The sequence below is a fragment of the Prionailurus bengalensis genome, chromosome C2 (genome assembly GCF_016509475.1).
Source record: "Prionailurus bengalensis isolate Pbe53 chromosome C2, Fcat_Pben_1.1_paternal_pri, whole genome shotgun sequence".
Lineage (NCBI taxonomy): Eukaryota > Metazoa > Chordata > Mammalia > Carnivora > Felidae > Prionailurus > Prionailurus bengalensis.
Genome location: NC_057350.1, coordinates 88,291,902 through 88,309,453, shown reverse-complemented (window position 1 = coordinate 88,309,453; position 17,552 = coordinate 88,291,902). Strand labels below are relative to the sequence as shown.

The following is a 17,552-nucleotide window of genomic DNA, read 5'->3' as shown; positions in this document are numbered from 1 at the left end:
ATGTTTATTTCCATTGCTGTATAGTATACCATTATGTGACTATCCTGCAATTTATTCCACTTTTGGACATTTGGACGGTTTGTATTTGGGGGATATTTGCAAATACTCAAATACTCATCACTCCACAGTATATGAGATTTCCTGATTTCCTGATTTCCTTAACCACATCCTTACCTTAGTGATATCTCCATGGTGTTTTATTTTGCATTTTCTGCGTGGTAAATAATATTGACTACTTTTTTATGTTTATTGGCCGTTTGGATATGACCTTGTGAAGGATGCCTGTTCCAGTTGATCTCCAGCCTGCTTTTCATTTGATTTCTCTTTTTCTTGATGATTTGTAGGAGTCATTTATATACTCTGGATGAAGCCTTTTTATGGTAAATTATTTTTTCCTTTAACATTTTACATAGGTGGAATGAATGGCTAAATTACGATATATACATTCCTGATCTTCCTCGTGCTGCTCGACTTTGCCTTTCCATTTGTTCTGTTAAAGGCCGAAAGGGTGCTAAAGAGGTAAAGTATTTCAGAAAGAATAATTACATTTACTTCTAAAAGCTCCTAATTATAACTGCTGATTTGAATTTTTATCAAGAAATGGATTTTTTCGTCATTTAAAAATTGATCAAATATTTTAAAATTTTTAATAAATGAATGTGTCTAAGAGTAAGTACCTTTGGAGAGCTTCCCAAATTTATTTATGATGAGTATTTCCTGAGTTCACACTGATACAATTTTTTAAACATGCAAAGTGACTGCACACAAATACCTGTTAAATGACGACATGCTAATGTCTTCCTAGCTTGCTTTGGTTCATGTTACTTACTCATAAGTAAGGAAAAATACGTGTAATTTCAAATGGGGAAACAGAGAGTGCTTATACTTTCAAAAAAATTAGTATGGCTTATTATAGATATAATTGTAATGATTAGTTATTGAATTCTTTCTGGGAAAGAAAAGTGTTTTGAAATGCATTTTATAATTTAATCCACAGAGTAGTGAATACTTTTCTCTGTGTTTTTTAAGGAACACTGTCCATTGGCCTGGGGAAATATAAACTTGTTTGATTACACAGATACTCTAGTATCTGGAAAAATGGCTTTGAATCTTTGGCCAGTACCTCATGGATTAGAAGATTTGCTGAACCCTATTGGTGTTACTGGGTCAAATCCAAATAAAGTAAGCTTTTTATTATCATAAGTTAGAATTTTTCTTTCATTATAGTCAAGCATAATATATATGATAACTTTTATTCCATCTCTTAGGAAACCCCATGCTTAGAGTTGGAGTTTGACTGGTTCAGCAGTGTGGTAAAGTTCCCAGATATGTCAGTGATTGAAGAGCATGCCAACTGGTCTGTGTCTCGAGAAGCAGGATTTAGTTATTCCCATGCAGGACTGGTAAGGCAAATCACTGAGTTTTCTTAGCTCCTATGGGCTCTCAGACGGTATTGTGATATAATCCCATTCTCCATATGCTAATACTTTTACTGCAGCTCTTCCTCTTCTTAGTTTATTGAGCCCTCCTGCTTTCACTTAATAAGTATTTATTGAATGTAAACTATATGTTTATATTTATCGTATGAAAGGTACTGAGTAATAAAGTTGTGACCTAAAGAGACCTCCATTGTGTGTGCAGTCTAATGGTAAAAATAGACATCAGAGTGGTAAAATCAGGAATAAAAGATTATAAATCATGGTTAAGTGCTATGAAGGAAAAGTCAATAGTGTGCCAAGAATGACTACAGAGGGTGGGGGGGAAAAGCTAATATATATTGGATTCAAGAAAGAACTTATTTCTCTGAGATAGTAACTTTGAAGTTGAAACAAAAGTATGAGTATGTTGTTAGTTGAGCTTGGAAGCAGAGGAAATAACTTTACCACCATACTCCAGATTGCCTAGAGAAATTACATATAAAATGGAGTTTAAATATGGATCAAGTTGTCTCATCTTGGCCATTACTTTGGAACCACCATATACCTGGGTTTAAGAACCACTAACTCTCTACTATATCTCAAGGGCAAAGGTGTAAGTGCTAGGAGAAAAGGTTATTTTTGCTCTTTGTTGTCTCTTTCCCTAGTTCCAAATTTATCACTTTTTCTTTGGCCTGGTTTTACATTAAGATAGACCAATCAATGAATATGGGGTCAAGAGGTCCTGAAATACGCCTACCTGAATAACGGCAATACCCAGGGCCAGCTAGAATCCTGCACTGAGGAACTTTATTAGTTTACAGCTATGTTCTCAGTAAGGAGTTTACAAATCCCTTTTGTAAACTGATTAATAATAATCATAACCGGGGTGCCTGGGTGGCTCAGTCGGTTAAGCATCTGACTTCAGCTCAGGTCATGATCTCACAGTTCATGGGTTCAAGCCCCGCACCAGGCTCTGTGCTGACAGCTCGGAACCTGGCCTGCTTTGGATTCTGTATCCCCTTCTCTCTCTGCCCCTCGCTCGCTCGCTCTCTGTCTCATAAATAAACATTAAAAAAAGAATCATAATCATAACCTTCCTGCCTGTATACTTTCAAACACATGTAGCAGGCGTTTTGGTAAGTACAAATTAATTTAAAATCATCACTGAATTCTATCAGATACTAAAAGTACAATTAACTTTTTTCACATTAAAAAGGAATTAATTTTCTTGGGGCACTTGGGTGGCTCAATCCATTAAGCGTCTAGCTCTTGATTTCAGCTCAGGTCATGAGCTCACAGTTAGTGGGATTGAGCCCTGTGTCAGGCTTCATGGTGAGAGTGCAGATCCTGCTTGGGATTCTCTCTTTTCCCTGTCTCTCTGCCCCTCCCCTGCTTGTGCTGTCTCTCTCAGAATACATAAACTGTTTTTTAGAAAAGGAATTCTTTTTCTTGAAAAATGTAGCTACTATTTTTTCAGTTTAATTTCTTGTTGATAATTGCTGACATTTGTCAAGTCCTTACTGTGTACCAAAAGTCATACCAATCACTTTTTCACATTCTGTCTCATTTAACCTCAAAAGCAGTCTCTATGAAGGTAGGTACTATTATAATCCCTGTTTTACCAGTAAGGAAACAGGCTTAAGTTTAACTTCTCCAATGTCACTGTTTAATAAGTATTGAGCCTCTCACTCTTAACTCTTCTGCTATAACTGAACAGGAACTCCTTAATTTTGAAATTGGGATTGAAATATTGATGAGCATTCATTCCCATAAAATGTCCATAGTCTTGTCTGATTAGGTATACCTATAAACCATTTGAATTATCAGAGTCAAGTTCACTTTAAAACTCATTGATTTCCTATTTTATTCATACATTCATCACTGAATTCAGTTTACCATCAGAGTCTGTTGTGCCAATTAGCTTTTGACATTTTGTTTTGTTTTCTTTTTTGAGCAGTTCTAACTCCTTGTAAGGATTAATATTTTATTACTCTTTTCTTTCTGGGAAGAATTTTTTCTTTAAAGGAAAAAGAAAAATTTTTTATTTTTATTATAGAATAAAACTGGGTCAGTTTTTCAGTTACCATTGGGTCTGTTGAAAACTTTTATAAATCTAGGATACAAATGATACCCCAAAGGTCCTGGGAGGTAGAGGGGACAAATTCACCCCAGTTGAGAACCACTACTCCAGTCTCTAATGTTGACAGTAAATTGATCATATAGGTTAAACATCAGGTAACAATATCTTAGATGAATTTTCTCAAACTCAAGAAATGGTGAGTGAACAACATATTTCCAAGAACAAAAAGGAAATGTGATATTCACAGTCATTCAACAGGAATAACCTCATCACACAATATTTTTTTTACAAGAACCTGGACCATGCCTTATCCTTCTTCCAGTTTTCATGATGCTGTACACTAAAATTTACCTGATACACTTTTTAAGTGAAGAAACATCACAGGCAAGTGTGTATACAAAGATGATTGAAGGAAAAAGGTGACGTCGAAATTTTTTAATTTCTTGGATTACTGTCCGAGTTTTCAAAAGTAATACATTTTGACAATTCAAGTACAAGAAGAAAAACCAGAAGTAATGATAAGCTAGAACTTATTAGCTATCTATTTGAAATTAGGAATCAGTATATACTGATAAATTATGTATGTTCCAGGCTTTTGCATGACCGTTGATGAGCAAGGAGTTAGTGGCATTCAAGTATGTTGCCCATTTTGGATTATGAATTTAGTTTTACTGTGTTTAAATTCTTTTTTTTTAATGTTTTATTTTTGTTTATTAATGGTTTTTAATGTTTTATTTTTGAGTGAGAGAGAGAGAGAGTGAGAGAGACAGTGTGAGTGCAGGAGGGGCAGAGAGAGAGGGAGACATAGAGTCCGAAGCAGGCTTCAGGCTCTGAGCTGTCAACATAGGTAGAGCCCATTGCATGGCTTAAGCCCATGAGTCCACTTGTGAGATCATGACCAGAGCCGTAGTTGGACGCTCAACCAACTGAGCCACCCAGGCTCCCCTACTGTGTTTAAATTCTTAATAAGATGTCTAATAAAATTGTTTTTCACGGGGCGCCTGGGTGGCACAGTCGGTTAAGCGTCTGACTTCAGCCAGGTCGCGATCTCGCGGTCCATGAGTTCGAGCCCCACGTCGGGCTCTGGGCTGATGGCTCAGAGCCTGGAGCCTGTTTCCAATTCTGTGTCTCCCTCTATTTCTGCCCCTCCCCCGTTCATGCTCTGTCTCTCTCTGTCCCAAAAATAAAATAAAACGTTGAAAAAAAAATTTTTTTTTTTAAAAATTGTTTTTCACAATTGTTTTTCACAAAGCTTTTTCACAGTTGTTTATTCTGTAAGTTATTTTGAATTAAAAGTAAAAACAGATAAAAATAAGCAAATAATACTGAGTACATTGGACCAAGATGATAAATGATAATGACAAATGACAATGATGACTTTTCCTGGTGAATTGAGGGTTAAGTATTTATTATCTCTTACCTGGAGTATTATAATAGCCTAAATGGTCTTCCTCAGTCCACAGAGCAGCCAGAATAACCTTTATGAAACAAATCAAATCATGATATTCATCCTTTAAATAGCTTTCACTAAAAAAAAAAAAAAAAAAAAAAAATCCAGACATTTCATCCTGATTTGCAAGTTTTACATGCTCTGAACAGACCTCCTGTCTCTCCTCCCCCTCATCTACTAGGCTTCAGGCTTACAGATCTTCCTGCCAAACTCCTCTCCTTGGGTCACTTTCACTGTTTCCTCCATCTGCAGTTGTCTTTTCCTTCATCTAAGTGTGGATGGCTCTTTCTTGTCATTTGGATCACAAACTAAATATTCCCTTCTCAGAGGCCATTTCCAAACACCCAGTGTGACATGCGCACTCAGTCATTCTCCGTTACATCACCCAGAGTATATCAACTCTCGAATATTTTTCTTATTTGTTCATTGAATTTTTTCACTATAATGGACACCCTGTTAGTGCAGGTTCTTTTATTATTTAAGACCCCAGCAGGAAGGACAAAACAAGGCACAGAGTACATGTTTTAATATTTGTTGATGGACATGTGCCAATGATATTTCTGTGAACTATTATATAAAAACAATATTTAAATGTTAGTATAATGTTAACAAATGTTAATAAAAACCAAGTAGCATGGATGCCTGCTTTCATTTTTAGCCATTGGGGATATGTGTAACCCATTCGAAGGAATGTATATGTTTTCATAATAAATTAATATAAATTCAGAATTATTATGCAGTTAATATATCTGTATTTAAAGGAAATAAATACATTACTTGGAATCTTGGAATTATACTAAAAGTTATAGTGTTTTCATTTTAGTTTCTGAACACTTAATGTTCAGTGTTTTAATAGGGGTTTTTCTTTTCCTTTTTCTCTTATTTTTACCTTTTAAATTTGAAAGCCTTGCAGTGATTATAAGGATATACTCAAGCAAAGATTAGGAATAAAATAAATTCTTAGGAAAGAATTTACATTTTTATTTTATTATTTTACTATTGTTTATTTACATTCCAGAAACATGAGCAGATTAGTTAATAGAATACTAGGAAGGGGCCTCACCAGTAAAACAAATTATTTACTGCTACACCCTAGTATCCCAGTCTGGGCTTATCCTTGACTAATTTGGCAGTTACTGTTCTGTGGTTGGTGGTAATGTTAACTTAGTAAGATACTGGATTTGTTCCACAAATACTGCCTTAAGTTGATTCTTTCCTGTCCCTGAAAATAAAGTCTTGTGATGAGAATAAACTGTTTCACAACAGTTAATAAGCAATGTAAAGTTATTGGCACTTTTCTTTTTTTGTAGATCACTCATGAATCCAGGGGAAAATATGGCAAAGAAAATCATATAAGATATTACTTTATTTTACAGAGTAACAGACTAGCTAGAGACAACGAATTAAGAGAAAATGATAAAGAACAGCTCCGAGCAATTTGTACCCGAGATCCTCTATCTGAAATCACTGAGCAAGAGAAAGATTTTCTGTGGAGCCACAGGTAAATGTTAAAATGGAGATTCCCTGTTTCTTCTATTAAGGGGAAAGAACTGATTTTGGCTTATCTTACAGATTCTATCATGCCTGTTAAAGTACATAAAGCATAATTTACATGACTTTTTTATTATAAACATTATTCTTTTTAAAGCTGTGGATGAGGATCAGTATTTCTAGCAAACCACGCTCCTTTGGTACTAACCTTGAATCTTAAACCCTTGAAGCCTTTTTTAAAATTCTAAATCCCTAATAGCACTTTTTTAGGATTTGGTTTTTGGAGCTTTTTTTAATGAAATTCAAGATCCAAAAAAAAACTAGTAGTTTTAGATCAATTTAGTTGTGATTTAGTTGGTCTAGATATTTCCATTTTAAGGCATTCCTTCCATTTTTTTTTCTTATACCTCCTCAAAGTAATAGTGCAGTGCTTTATTTTCACTTATGAAGAAATTATCCCACTACTTGGAAAGTATACAGTGGTTTATTTAAATAAAGCAGTTGCAGTGCATTTCTGCAGAAATTTTGTCCAGCGACTTAACAGTAGAACTGGTGACTCTTTGCATGGTTTCTGTTGCATAAGTAGGTAAATTAAAAGAGCTATATAAAGAGTGTTATGAGGGGCGCATGGGTGGCTCAGTGGGTTGAGCGTCCGACTTCAGCTCAGGTCACGATCTCGCGGTCCGTGAGTTTGAGCCCCGCGTCGGGCTCTGGGCTGATGGCTCAGAGCCTGGAGCCTGCTTCCGATTCTGTGTCTCCCCCTCTCTCTCTCCCTCCCCCATTCATGCTCTGTCTCTCTCTGTCTCAAAAATAAATAAATGTTAAAAAAAAAAAAAGTGTTATGAAATAAAATCATAATTTTTTCTAAGTATTTGTCTTCCATTTGGATTTTTCTTTTGTCTTCCTTGCCATTATGTCTAAGGATACATGTACGTATATATGCAACTATAGTGTTAAACACTGATTTCTTTTGATTTTAAGGAAGGCTAGTAATGGTGAGTTTTAAAAGTGTTTGGAACTTCTTAAAGATTACATAGTTGAAGATTTAGATATGTAGGCCTTTTGAATAACATGCAGAAATGTTTTTTGTTTTGTTTTGTCTTTTCCACACAGACACTATTGTGTAACTATCCCTGAAATTCTACCCAAACTGCTTCTGTCTGTTAAATGGAATTCTAGAGATGAAGTAGCTCAGGTAAATGCATGTTGGAGATTACGGAATAACTGTTGTATAAAATTGGTATGTTGTTCAAATCATTTTCTCTCAGAAAGTCTGCATAAATGTAAGAGGTGAAATAGACTATGTTTTATATTAATAATGGTAATATGGTGGAGAAAAATACCATTCAAACTGCTTCTACTGATAAAATTAATTAGAATTGAACATTTTAAGCACTGAATTCATGAGAAGAGCTCTTATCTAAACCAATTTTAAAATAAGAAATTAAGACAGTGTCTTAACAGCATTCACTCACAACTATCCTATGCTTTTTAAATACGATTTATTGTCTTTCTTATAACAGATGTACTGCTTAGTAAAAGATTGGCCTCCAATCAAACCTGAACAGGCAATGGAGCTTCTGGATTGTAATTACCCAGATCCTATGGTTCGAGGTTTTGCTGTTCGATGCTTGGAAAAATACTTAACAGATGACAAGCTTTCTCAGTACTTAATTCAGCTAGTACAGGTAAAATAATGTAAAATAGAAAAATAGTGTTTTATTCTAAATCTGTGCAACTTTACCCAAACCGTGGATCTTTATCTACCCTGGTTTTATGCTTTTTTAAAAATCAGTTTTATTATCAGTAGTGACTACTTGCTTTCTAAAAAATTCTCTGTAAATCTAACCATGCAGAAACTGACCCTGATTAACGCAAAGTTGTTTTTATGTTTGTGTTTAATCACATAGGTCCTAAAATATGAACAGTATTTGGATAACCTGCTTGTGAGATTTTTACTCAAGAAAGCATTGACTAATCAAAGGATTGGGCACTTTTTCTTTTGGCATTTAAAGTAAGTCACGCTATTTTCCCATTAAATTCTTAGGTATATATTACTTGCTTTCTTAATAGATCTATAAATATTCGTTACTTATATACTGTTGTTTTGTTTGTCTGGAAGACTATTCCATAATGAAAGTATATTTGTAAGCTTCCCCTCAGATTTTTTTCATTTAAAAAAAAAATTTTTTTTTTAATGTTTATTTATTTTTGAGACAGAGAGAGACAGAGCATGAACGGGAGGGGCAGAGAGAGAGGAAGGCACAGAATCCCAAGCAGGCTCCAGGCTCTGAGCTGTCAGCACAGAGCCCAATGCAGGGCTCGAACTCACGAACCATGAGATCACGACCTGAGCTGAAGTCAGACGTTCAACCGACTGAGCCACCCAGGCGCCCCTCCCCTCAAATTTTTAAATAAGCAATAAAATTCAAACTGAATTTTATACAGAAATTAGAGCTGAAATATTTTTAAAGACTTATATTTTTCTTTAAGCAAAACAAAATTTGCTAGATTAATATTGTTTAATATTGCAGTTGGTTTCATTGTATGTGTGGATTAAAATACCCAAAATTAAAAAAAAGATCCTACCTCAGAATTCAGAACAATAATATAAAAATCCCAAGTTTCTTACTAGAAAACAAGCAAACAAGCTAATTAAGAATAAAAAGTATTTTGTAGAATATGATCTAATACTCAGTGTCATCACAAGTCATACACTGTTTTCTAAATTTAGAAAGATTTAAAATTAACTTGATTTTTTTAATGTTAAAATGAATCAAAGGTGGAATCTTGAAGCTAGGTCTAAAATAACTTAAATTCAAAGACAGTATAGAAAAGGTGCATGTATGCCAGAAGAGTTAAATAGTACTCACTGAGCTCTTCACTCCCTCCCTATTCATTTTATTACTTTTGTGCCTAATTTACTTTTTTTATTGTTTATATTTTTTTTAAGTTTTTATTTAAATTCCAGTTAACATGCAGTGTGTATTAGTTTCAGGTATATAGTATGTACAATGTGGTGATTAAGCACTTCCATACAATACCCAGTGCTCATCACAGCAGTGCTCTCCTTAATCCCCATGCATCTAACCCATCCCCCCACCCCCACCCCCACTCACCTCCTCTCTGGTAGCCATCAGTTCTATATAGTTAATAGATTTTGTGCTGACATTAGTAAATGAAAAGTAGTTGAAATAGGCCTAAAATCTAGTTTATTAAATTCACAATTCCAGGAATGATCTTAAACTCTTGATTATTTTTGCTTACAAGTGATAAGTTTTGAATCACTTTATTGTTAGTATGATTATAACATTTATTGGATTTCAGAAATGGGTTTTCTTATTTTCTTAAAAGCGATTATATATGTATACTCATTTAAGACCACGTAGGGGCACCTGGGTGGCTCAGTCGGTTAAGCATCTGATTTTGGCTCAGGTCATGATCTTGTAGTTTGTGGGTTCAAGCCCCACATCAGGCTCTGTGCTGACAGCTCAGAGCCTGGGGCCTGCTTCAGGTTCTGTGTCTCCCTCTGTCTCTGCCCCTCCCCCACTTGCACGTGTGTATGTGTGTGTGTGTGTGTGTGTGTGTGTGTGTGCACGCGCGCGCGCGCACTCTCTTTCTCTCAAAAATATTAAATAATTTTTTAACAGTAAACATTTAAAAATTTTTAAAGGACCATGTATATATATAGATATAATGTGTGTGCGCATCTGTGCACGTGCGTGTGTGTGTATGGGTTTCTTTTTTTTTTTTTTTTTAATCTTACACTGTTCTTTTAGATCTGAGATGCACAATAAAACAGTTAGTCAGAGGTTTGGCCTGCTTTTGGAGTCGTATTGTCGTGCATGTGGGATGTATTTGAAGCACCTAAATAGGCAAGTTGAAGCTATGGAAAAGCTCATTAACTTAACTGACATTCTCAAACAAGAAAAGAAGGATGAAACACAAAAGGTATGTGACTCTTTAGATTGCTTTTGAGACCCTTCATTGCAGTGGGGCAAGGTAATTTGAGAGTCCGATGTAGATGCAGATTGTGAACATTAGAATCAAGCATATCAGAATTTGGATCCATGTTCCACCGCCTCTCAGCTGTGTAATGTTAGACACGTTATTTAGTGCTTGAGATCCATTTTCCTCATTTATAAATCGTACCGATACTTTCTTCGTAGTGTAGTTGTGAGCATTAAATTACATGACAAATGCTGAAGCACATATCACAGTCCCCAGAACACAAAAGGTACTCAATAAATGTACTCTGTTCTTTCCCTTCCTTCTCTTCTACATCACCGTAACTTGTAAAATGATTTTTTTCGTAATTTTCGTCATTTATTAGCTTTTAGTAATGACCTTGAAAATAAGTGTTTGGAAATTAATTTGTATGTTTCTAAGTTTCAAATGGACTCTTAGGTGGGGCACCTGGGTGGCTCGGTTGATTGAGCATCCAACTCTGGCTCAGGTCATGATCTCACAGTTTCTGGGTCAAGCCTGGCATCAGGCTCTGTGCTGACAGCTCAGAGCCTGGAGACTGCTTCAGATTCTGTTTCTCCCTCTCTGCTTTCCCCTCTTCTGCTTGCACTCTGTCTCTCTCTCTCTCTCAAAAAAAATAATTTTTTTAATGGACTCGGGCGCCTGGTTGGCTCAGTCAGTTGAGCTTCCAACTCTTGATTTCAGCTCAGCTCATGATCTCACTGTTGCGATCGCACATTGGGCTGTGCACTGAGTATGGAGCTTGCTTGGGATTCTCTCTCTCTCACTCTCTGCCCCTCCCCTGTTCACATGCACTCTCTCTCTCTGTAAAATACAAAATACAATAAATACAATAAAATGGACTCTTAGTCACCCAGTGAGCATTATCACACACTCGTCATCGGCAGTCTAGCTTAGTGTAACTGAGGAATATGAAATGTAAAGATTTCTCATGACCTTTCCTCCTCTCTATCCTTTATTCAATCTACCACATCCTATAGTAAAAGTGAGATCATTCCTCATCTCTAATGAAATGGAAAAAAAAAAAAAAATCCCCGTATATTGATGAGTTCCCAAGCACAAGAATATAAATTAGCACTACTGAATGAATTTTTCCAATACCTTAATATTGCATGAAAAAAAATTAAAAGACAGTTACTGTATTAATCTAAATGTCATAGAGTCTGTGACTGAGTTGACTTTATTGAACTTGTGAAATGTAAGTTCAAATAAAGGTTGTTAGAAAATAATTGTACTGTTTCTGATTCTGGGAATCATGAACAAGAGTAGACTAGTCTGCTTTGAAAGAATAAAACTTATTATATTTATATTGTAACTGATTGAAGAAAAAAGAAACTAGATATTAAATTTGCAAATATAAAGGTTTCTTTAAAGCTAGATTTTTCACAGCCTAATATCACAGATTGGCTCTGATACAGTGGATTAATTAGGAACGTGAAAGTCATTACATTAGTATTGGCTTAAATGGGATTGTGACAGGAAACTAAGAATGCTGTAGGTACAAAAGCGTTTCTTTGGTGTCGTGTTTTAGCATAACCATGGTAAAGCATAGGAAGCAGTGTGCTAACATTACGGTTGATAATGGTAGAAAAAGAAATGCCTTTACATGAGCAAGAGTTGCCCTTGTCAGTGATAACTGCATTTTCTAGCTACTCATCCATAGTGAGAAAGAAAAAGAAAAAGAAAAAAAAAGCTTTGTTACTAAAATTACAGCACAAAAATTATTTATTGTTCCTTAGCTTCTAACCTCTTTCGTCCCTCACTTACCTTTTATATTTTTGACAGATGAAGATTTTCTAAAATAAAATGGCAGTTATTACATGCTATATAATTCAGCAGTCTGGGCTCTGGTTTCAATTGATTAGCAAGAGTGGCACCTGGGTGGCTTAGTTGGTTAAGTATCCCAATTCTTCATTTCGGCTCCCGTCAGGATCCCAGGGTCATGGGATTGAGCTCCATGCCAGGCTCCCGTGCTGAGTGTAGAGCCTGCTTGAGATTCTCTCTCTCTCTCCCTTAGTCCCTCTCCCCCTACTCACATTCTCTCTCAAAATAAAATAAATCTTTTTTAAAAATTGAGTAAAAAGAGATGTTTCTGCATACATACTAAACCTGAGTATAGCGTGAGACTCAGTGTAACATGTTTTTATAAATACTTTTCGAGCAGTTTCTTTTAGCTTCACTAGATGTTTTTTAACACTCAACAGAGAAATGAATATGGTGTTTTCTGCAAAGCTTAAAAGTAAAGTTACTAAACTGACGTGATGTCTCCATAGTTTTTCCTCTGGAACAAAGATCAGAAAACTCTTTCTTGAAAGGCAAGATAGTAAATATTTTAGACCTTGTAGGCCATGCAGTCTCTGTTGTAACTACTCAACTCTGCTATTCTAGTGTGAAAACAGCCAGTATCTAAATAAATTGGCATGGCTACATCCAATGCAGTTTGATTTACAAAAACCTCCATAGTTGACCAAGCCCTGCTATACTGGCAAAACATGTCTGTGTCAGTGTGCAGAATTGTCACAGGGGAGTACATGGTGCTGCCCCTCCTGCCTCTGCCTGAGTTGTGTTGCTCTGTGCAATAGAAATCCTTCTGATCGAAATACAGGATATGGATTCACAGACTATACAGTACTGAGGTTCCAGCATATAAAAGCGATTAGCAGTTAGTGTTACCTTTTATGAAGTCTAACCATGATTGTGCTTATTTATTAGGTACAGATGAAGTTTTTAGTTGAGCAAATGCGGAGACCAGATTTCATGGATGCTCTACAGGGTTTTCTGTCTCCTCTAAATCCTGCTCATCAACTAGGAAATCTCAGGTAACGTACCTTATTGGAAGTTTTATTGATGTTTAAACAAGTACCCTGTCTGGAGAAAATCTGGAGAAAAGTTAAAGTGTCCATTATAATTAGAATGTTCAATTATATATGCTTCTCTCTCCTGTTATCCTACCCTGCAAAATAAGAGTTGTTCAATTTCCTTAAGTTCAGAACTGCATTTAGTCAGAATGAGTTTTTACTACTTTAATAATATAGTTTAAAACTTTCTCTGGCCAGAATTTCTGGTTTCATACAATACAAAAATGTAGTATCTGGGGGCACCTGGGTGGCTCAGTCAGTTAAGCGTCCAACTTCGGCTAATGAGCTCACGGCTTGTGAGTTCCAGCCCTGTATCAGGCTCTGTGCTGACAGCTCAGAGCCTGGAGCCTGCTTTGGATTCTGTGCCTCCCTCTCTCTCTGCCCCTCCCCCCCAAAAATAAACATTAAAAAATAATAATAAAAAAAAGAAATGTAATATGTGTAAAACTAGTGGTATGTCCCTATATTTGTTGAAAATTCCTATGTTATCATATAAGAAATTTTTAACGTTAATATTTATTTTTTCTTTATACTCCCCTTAGAAATGAATTCATAAATGGAAGTGAGAAGGTTTTAAGTTTTTATAAGACTTCAAAAACTATACTGTGTATTTTAAAATAAATTTGAGGGTAAAAGAATAAAAAATGTAAGATACCTGGTAAAGTTTTTAACTATTTTAAAGGCTTGAAGAGTGTCGAATTATGTCCTCTGCAAAAAGGCCACTGTGGTTGAATTGGGAGAACCCAGACATCATGTCAGAGTTACTCTTTCAGAACAATGAGATCATCTTTAAAAATGGGGATGGTAAGGAAGAGTATTAATGAACTTATGATGCATGAATTTAGCTATCTTTTTATACACAGGATATTTATGAACTATGAAGACTATTGAAAGCCATTTAAGGAATATGCATGTGGTTAAAATACATAATATTAAACAGATGTCTTAACCTTTAGAACATGTATGTATGATTATTAAAAAGAAAAGAAGTACTAAATTGAGAACCAAATGGCCTGAAATAACTTTCTAACTATTTGCTTAGCTGTGTGAGTATCCATTCATTCCATAAATATTTGATGTGCTAAGCCATCAAATTGTAAAAATAAAACAGAATCCCTGCCCTCTTAAAGTTTACAGTCTAGCAGGGAGAAGAGAGATACTAAACAAATAATTACAAAAATAGAATTACACTATGCTACAAAAGAAAAGTGTAGTCTACTAAGAAATATTAAAGAAGGTTCTAATGTACTTGGAAAACAGGTTGCTGGGGGAGCAATGGAAGGATTTTTGATGGGTTGCCTTTGGGGAATGACATTTCAGCACTGAATTCTATTAGCCCCAATATGTTAATATAAACAAGTTCAAATCTAAGGATTCAGAAAAATAAGTACTTTAAATATTTTAGTCTAAAATTTTTCTGAAATACATAGTAGCTTATCCTACATTGTTATGCAGATGGTTTATGCAGATACTTTAGAGTGGGTTAAAGAATCAAAATATTGCTTCCTTATAGATCAATTTGAAAAGTAAATATAGCTGTATTTATTTTCTGTTTGAAAGCAGTGTGATAACATGACACCCAAATTTGCATTTATGGCATTAAGTGGTGGTACATATCATTTGAATTGCAGATTTACGGCAAGATATGTTAACACTGCAGATCATTCGCATTATGGAAAATATCTGGCAAAATCAAGGCCTTGATCTTCGGTAGGTAACAAGTAAGGCAACATGTATGTTAAAAAAGTTATCCTGAGAAAGTAAACTATTAGTAAATATCAGTTATAAAGCATAACGGGGCATTTATCTATAAGGAAATGTATGGAGTAGAGTAATACTAGTCGATTACGCTACTTTCATTTGTCTTTCTCTTCTTTGCCTTAGAATGGCTAAGAGATTCAGGTAGGTAAGAAGAGGTATCTCTAATAAGCTGGTAAGGGCTCTACAACTGTGTCTGGAGTGTTACTGTTTGGGACATGACATAGAAGACAAAAGCCCCCTATTTTCATTCAGAAGTTAAGAGGTTTAAAAACAATTTCTTTCATAATATAAATTTTCTAATTTTAAAACTTTATAAAGCCTCTAATCTTGAATCAGTTTGATAGCAAAATTTATGAAAAGAACTAAAAGAACTCAAAGCTTTTGCCCTTGGGAGCACCCGTGTGGCACTGTCGGTTAAGCCTCCGACTCTTGGTTTTGGCTCAGGTCATGATCTCACAATTTCATGAGTTCCAGCCCAGCGTCGGGCTCTGTGCTGACAGTGCGGATTCTGCTGGGGATTCTCCATCTCCCTCTCTCTCTGCCCTTCCCCAGCTCGCACTGTCTCTCTCAGGATAAATAAATAAGCTTTAAAAAAAGAAAAGAGGGGCGCCTGGGTGGCGCAGTCGGTTAAGCGTCCGACTTCAGCCAGGTCACGATCTCGCGGTCCATGAGTTCGAGCCCCGCGTCAGGCTTTGGGCTGATGGTTCAGAGCCTGGAGCCTGTTTCCGATTCTGTGTCTCCCTCTCTCTCTGCCCCTCCCCTGTTCATACTCTGTCTCTCTCTCTCCCAAAAAAATAAATAAATGTTGAAAAAAAAAATTTTTTAAAAAAAAAAGAAAAGAGGGGCGCCTGGGTGGCGCAGTCGGTTAAGCGTCCGACTTCAGCCAGGTCACGATCTCGCGGTCCGTGAGTTCGAGCCCCGCGTCGGGCTCTGGGCTGATGGCTTGGAGCCTCAAGCCTGTTTCCGATCCTGTGTCTCCCTCTCTCTCTGCCCCTCCCCCGTTCATGCTCTGTCTCTCTCTGTCCCAAAAATAAATTTAAAAAAACGTTGAAAAAAAAAAATTAAAAAAAAAAAAAAAAGAAAAGAAAAGAAAAAAACTTTTGCCATTCTGTTGATTTCTGCCCAACTTTCTACAATTATCAGTATTATCCCTTAAGTTTTCTGTCATGCTTCATCTTGTCCTGGTCATTTCTTGTCTCGTAGTGTTTCCTTTTCTTTCTTATCTCTTTGCAAATCTAGGGTCATTCCAGCAAAGGCCACTCTCTCCAAAAGAAAAATGTCTGTTTAAGTGAGCATAGGAGTCAACTCTAGCTGCAGCAGCAGAGTAGATTAGGGTCTGTTTGTATGCCTCTTAAAGATGGAGGGTAGCTGCTATATAAAGATGTATCAGCGACACATAGTAGAACTTTCTTATTGCAGAAGAAAAATGGACACATCAAGTAATTTGCTAAAGTACAAAATTGAGTCATCATCTTCAAATTTTTAATTCCTGACTTAATCCCTTCTGCTTTCCAAAAACAATGTTATATTGATCAAGTTTCCTCTTTTGGTATAATTTTCTATATCTGAGAGACACATGCCATTACTACCACTGTCCCCAGGGAAGTACAAAACAAAAGAGAGAATGCAGAACTAGACAGAGTAAAGAAGTTAACTGTAACTCTGGTAATTACAATATTTAATTGTGAATTAGAGACTATGCTAAAAAAGCACCTAAAGTTACGCTAGATCATTGGAAGGTAAGTTGGATCTTCAAAAAGTTTTTAAGTTTTAAAATATTTTCTAAATTTCTTTAACTTAAGTAATTTAAGTAAACATTTTTTAAGTTTAATTATAAATAAAATATAAATTTAAGCAAAATTATAGCATTTTTATTCTTAACAAAACTTGGATTCTCTGCTTTATTTTTTTTATAACAAGCCTTACAGGAGTATGTGACTCTTTAAACTATGAGCATGTTCAACAGTAATAAAATTAAAATGTAAAGAGAGAATGAGCAGGAGTACAACCTTAAGAAATCCCTGTATTTATCAGGGCAGGTAGAAGGAAAGCTTCCAGGAAAGAAATGGTCAAAGGGATAGGTCAACCAGAATTTGTAATTCGCAGAATCCAAAAGAGAGGAGAGAGTCACAAACAGTTTATAGTATCAGGTGCTTCAGGGGATGTAAGACCGTAAGGACTATGAAAAAGCCCTTGGATTTGATGATTCATGGTTAACTGTAAGAAGAATTGAGTCAGTAGAGTAGTAGGTGTAGAAGTTATGCTACATGGAATTCAGAAAATGAAAATAAGTGTGGATTGTAATCTTTTAGGAACTTAAGTCAAAGAAATATGGAAAGAAGTGCCAGTAGCTTATGAGAACAACAGAGCAAGAAAAACCATACTTTTTAGTACCTACGTGCCAAATGGTATTTTTTTTCATTGTCTCTTTAACTCCTCCTCACATCTCCCTTGACTACATGTTCTTTTTAATACCATGTGATGAATGGGAGGAATCCATACAGCAC

The 17,552-nt window shown here is 35.7% G+C and overlaps 1 protein-coding gene across 1 annotated transcript in view; it reads left to right on the top strand.

Annotated features, from left to right (window-relative positions):
* PIK3CA (phosphatidylinositol-4,5-bisphosphate 3-kinase catalytic subunit alpha) overlaps window positions 1-17,552 on the top strand; it is an 81,651-nt gene that overhangs the window by 57,048 nt on the left and 7,051 nt on the right. The window contains exons 7-17 of the mRNA XM_043594865.1: window positions 414-519; window positions 1,030-1,182; window positions 1,269-1,403; window positions 6,325-6,449; window positions 7,553-7,634; window positions 7,963-8,127; window positions 8,350-8,453; window positions 10,219-10,390; window positions 13,139-13,245; window positions 13,967-14,088; window positions 14,916-14,994. Of these exons, the coding sequence (XP_043450800.1) occupies window positions 414-519; window positions 1,030-1,182; window positions 1,269-1,403; window positions 6,325-6,449; window positions 7,553-7,634; window positions 7,963-8,127; window positions 8,350-8,453; window positions 10,219-10,390; window positions 13,139-13,245; window positions 13,967-14,088; window positions 14,916-14,994 (1,350 nt within the window). The remainder of the gene's footprint in view (window positions 1-413; window positions 520-1,029; window positions 1,183-1,268; window positions 1,404-6,324; window positions 6,450-7,552; window positions 7,635-7,962; window positions 8,128-8,349; window positions 8,454-10,218; window positions 10,391-13,138; window positions 13,246-13,966; window positions 14,089-14,915; window positions 14,995-17,552) is intronic.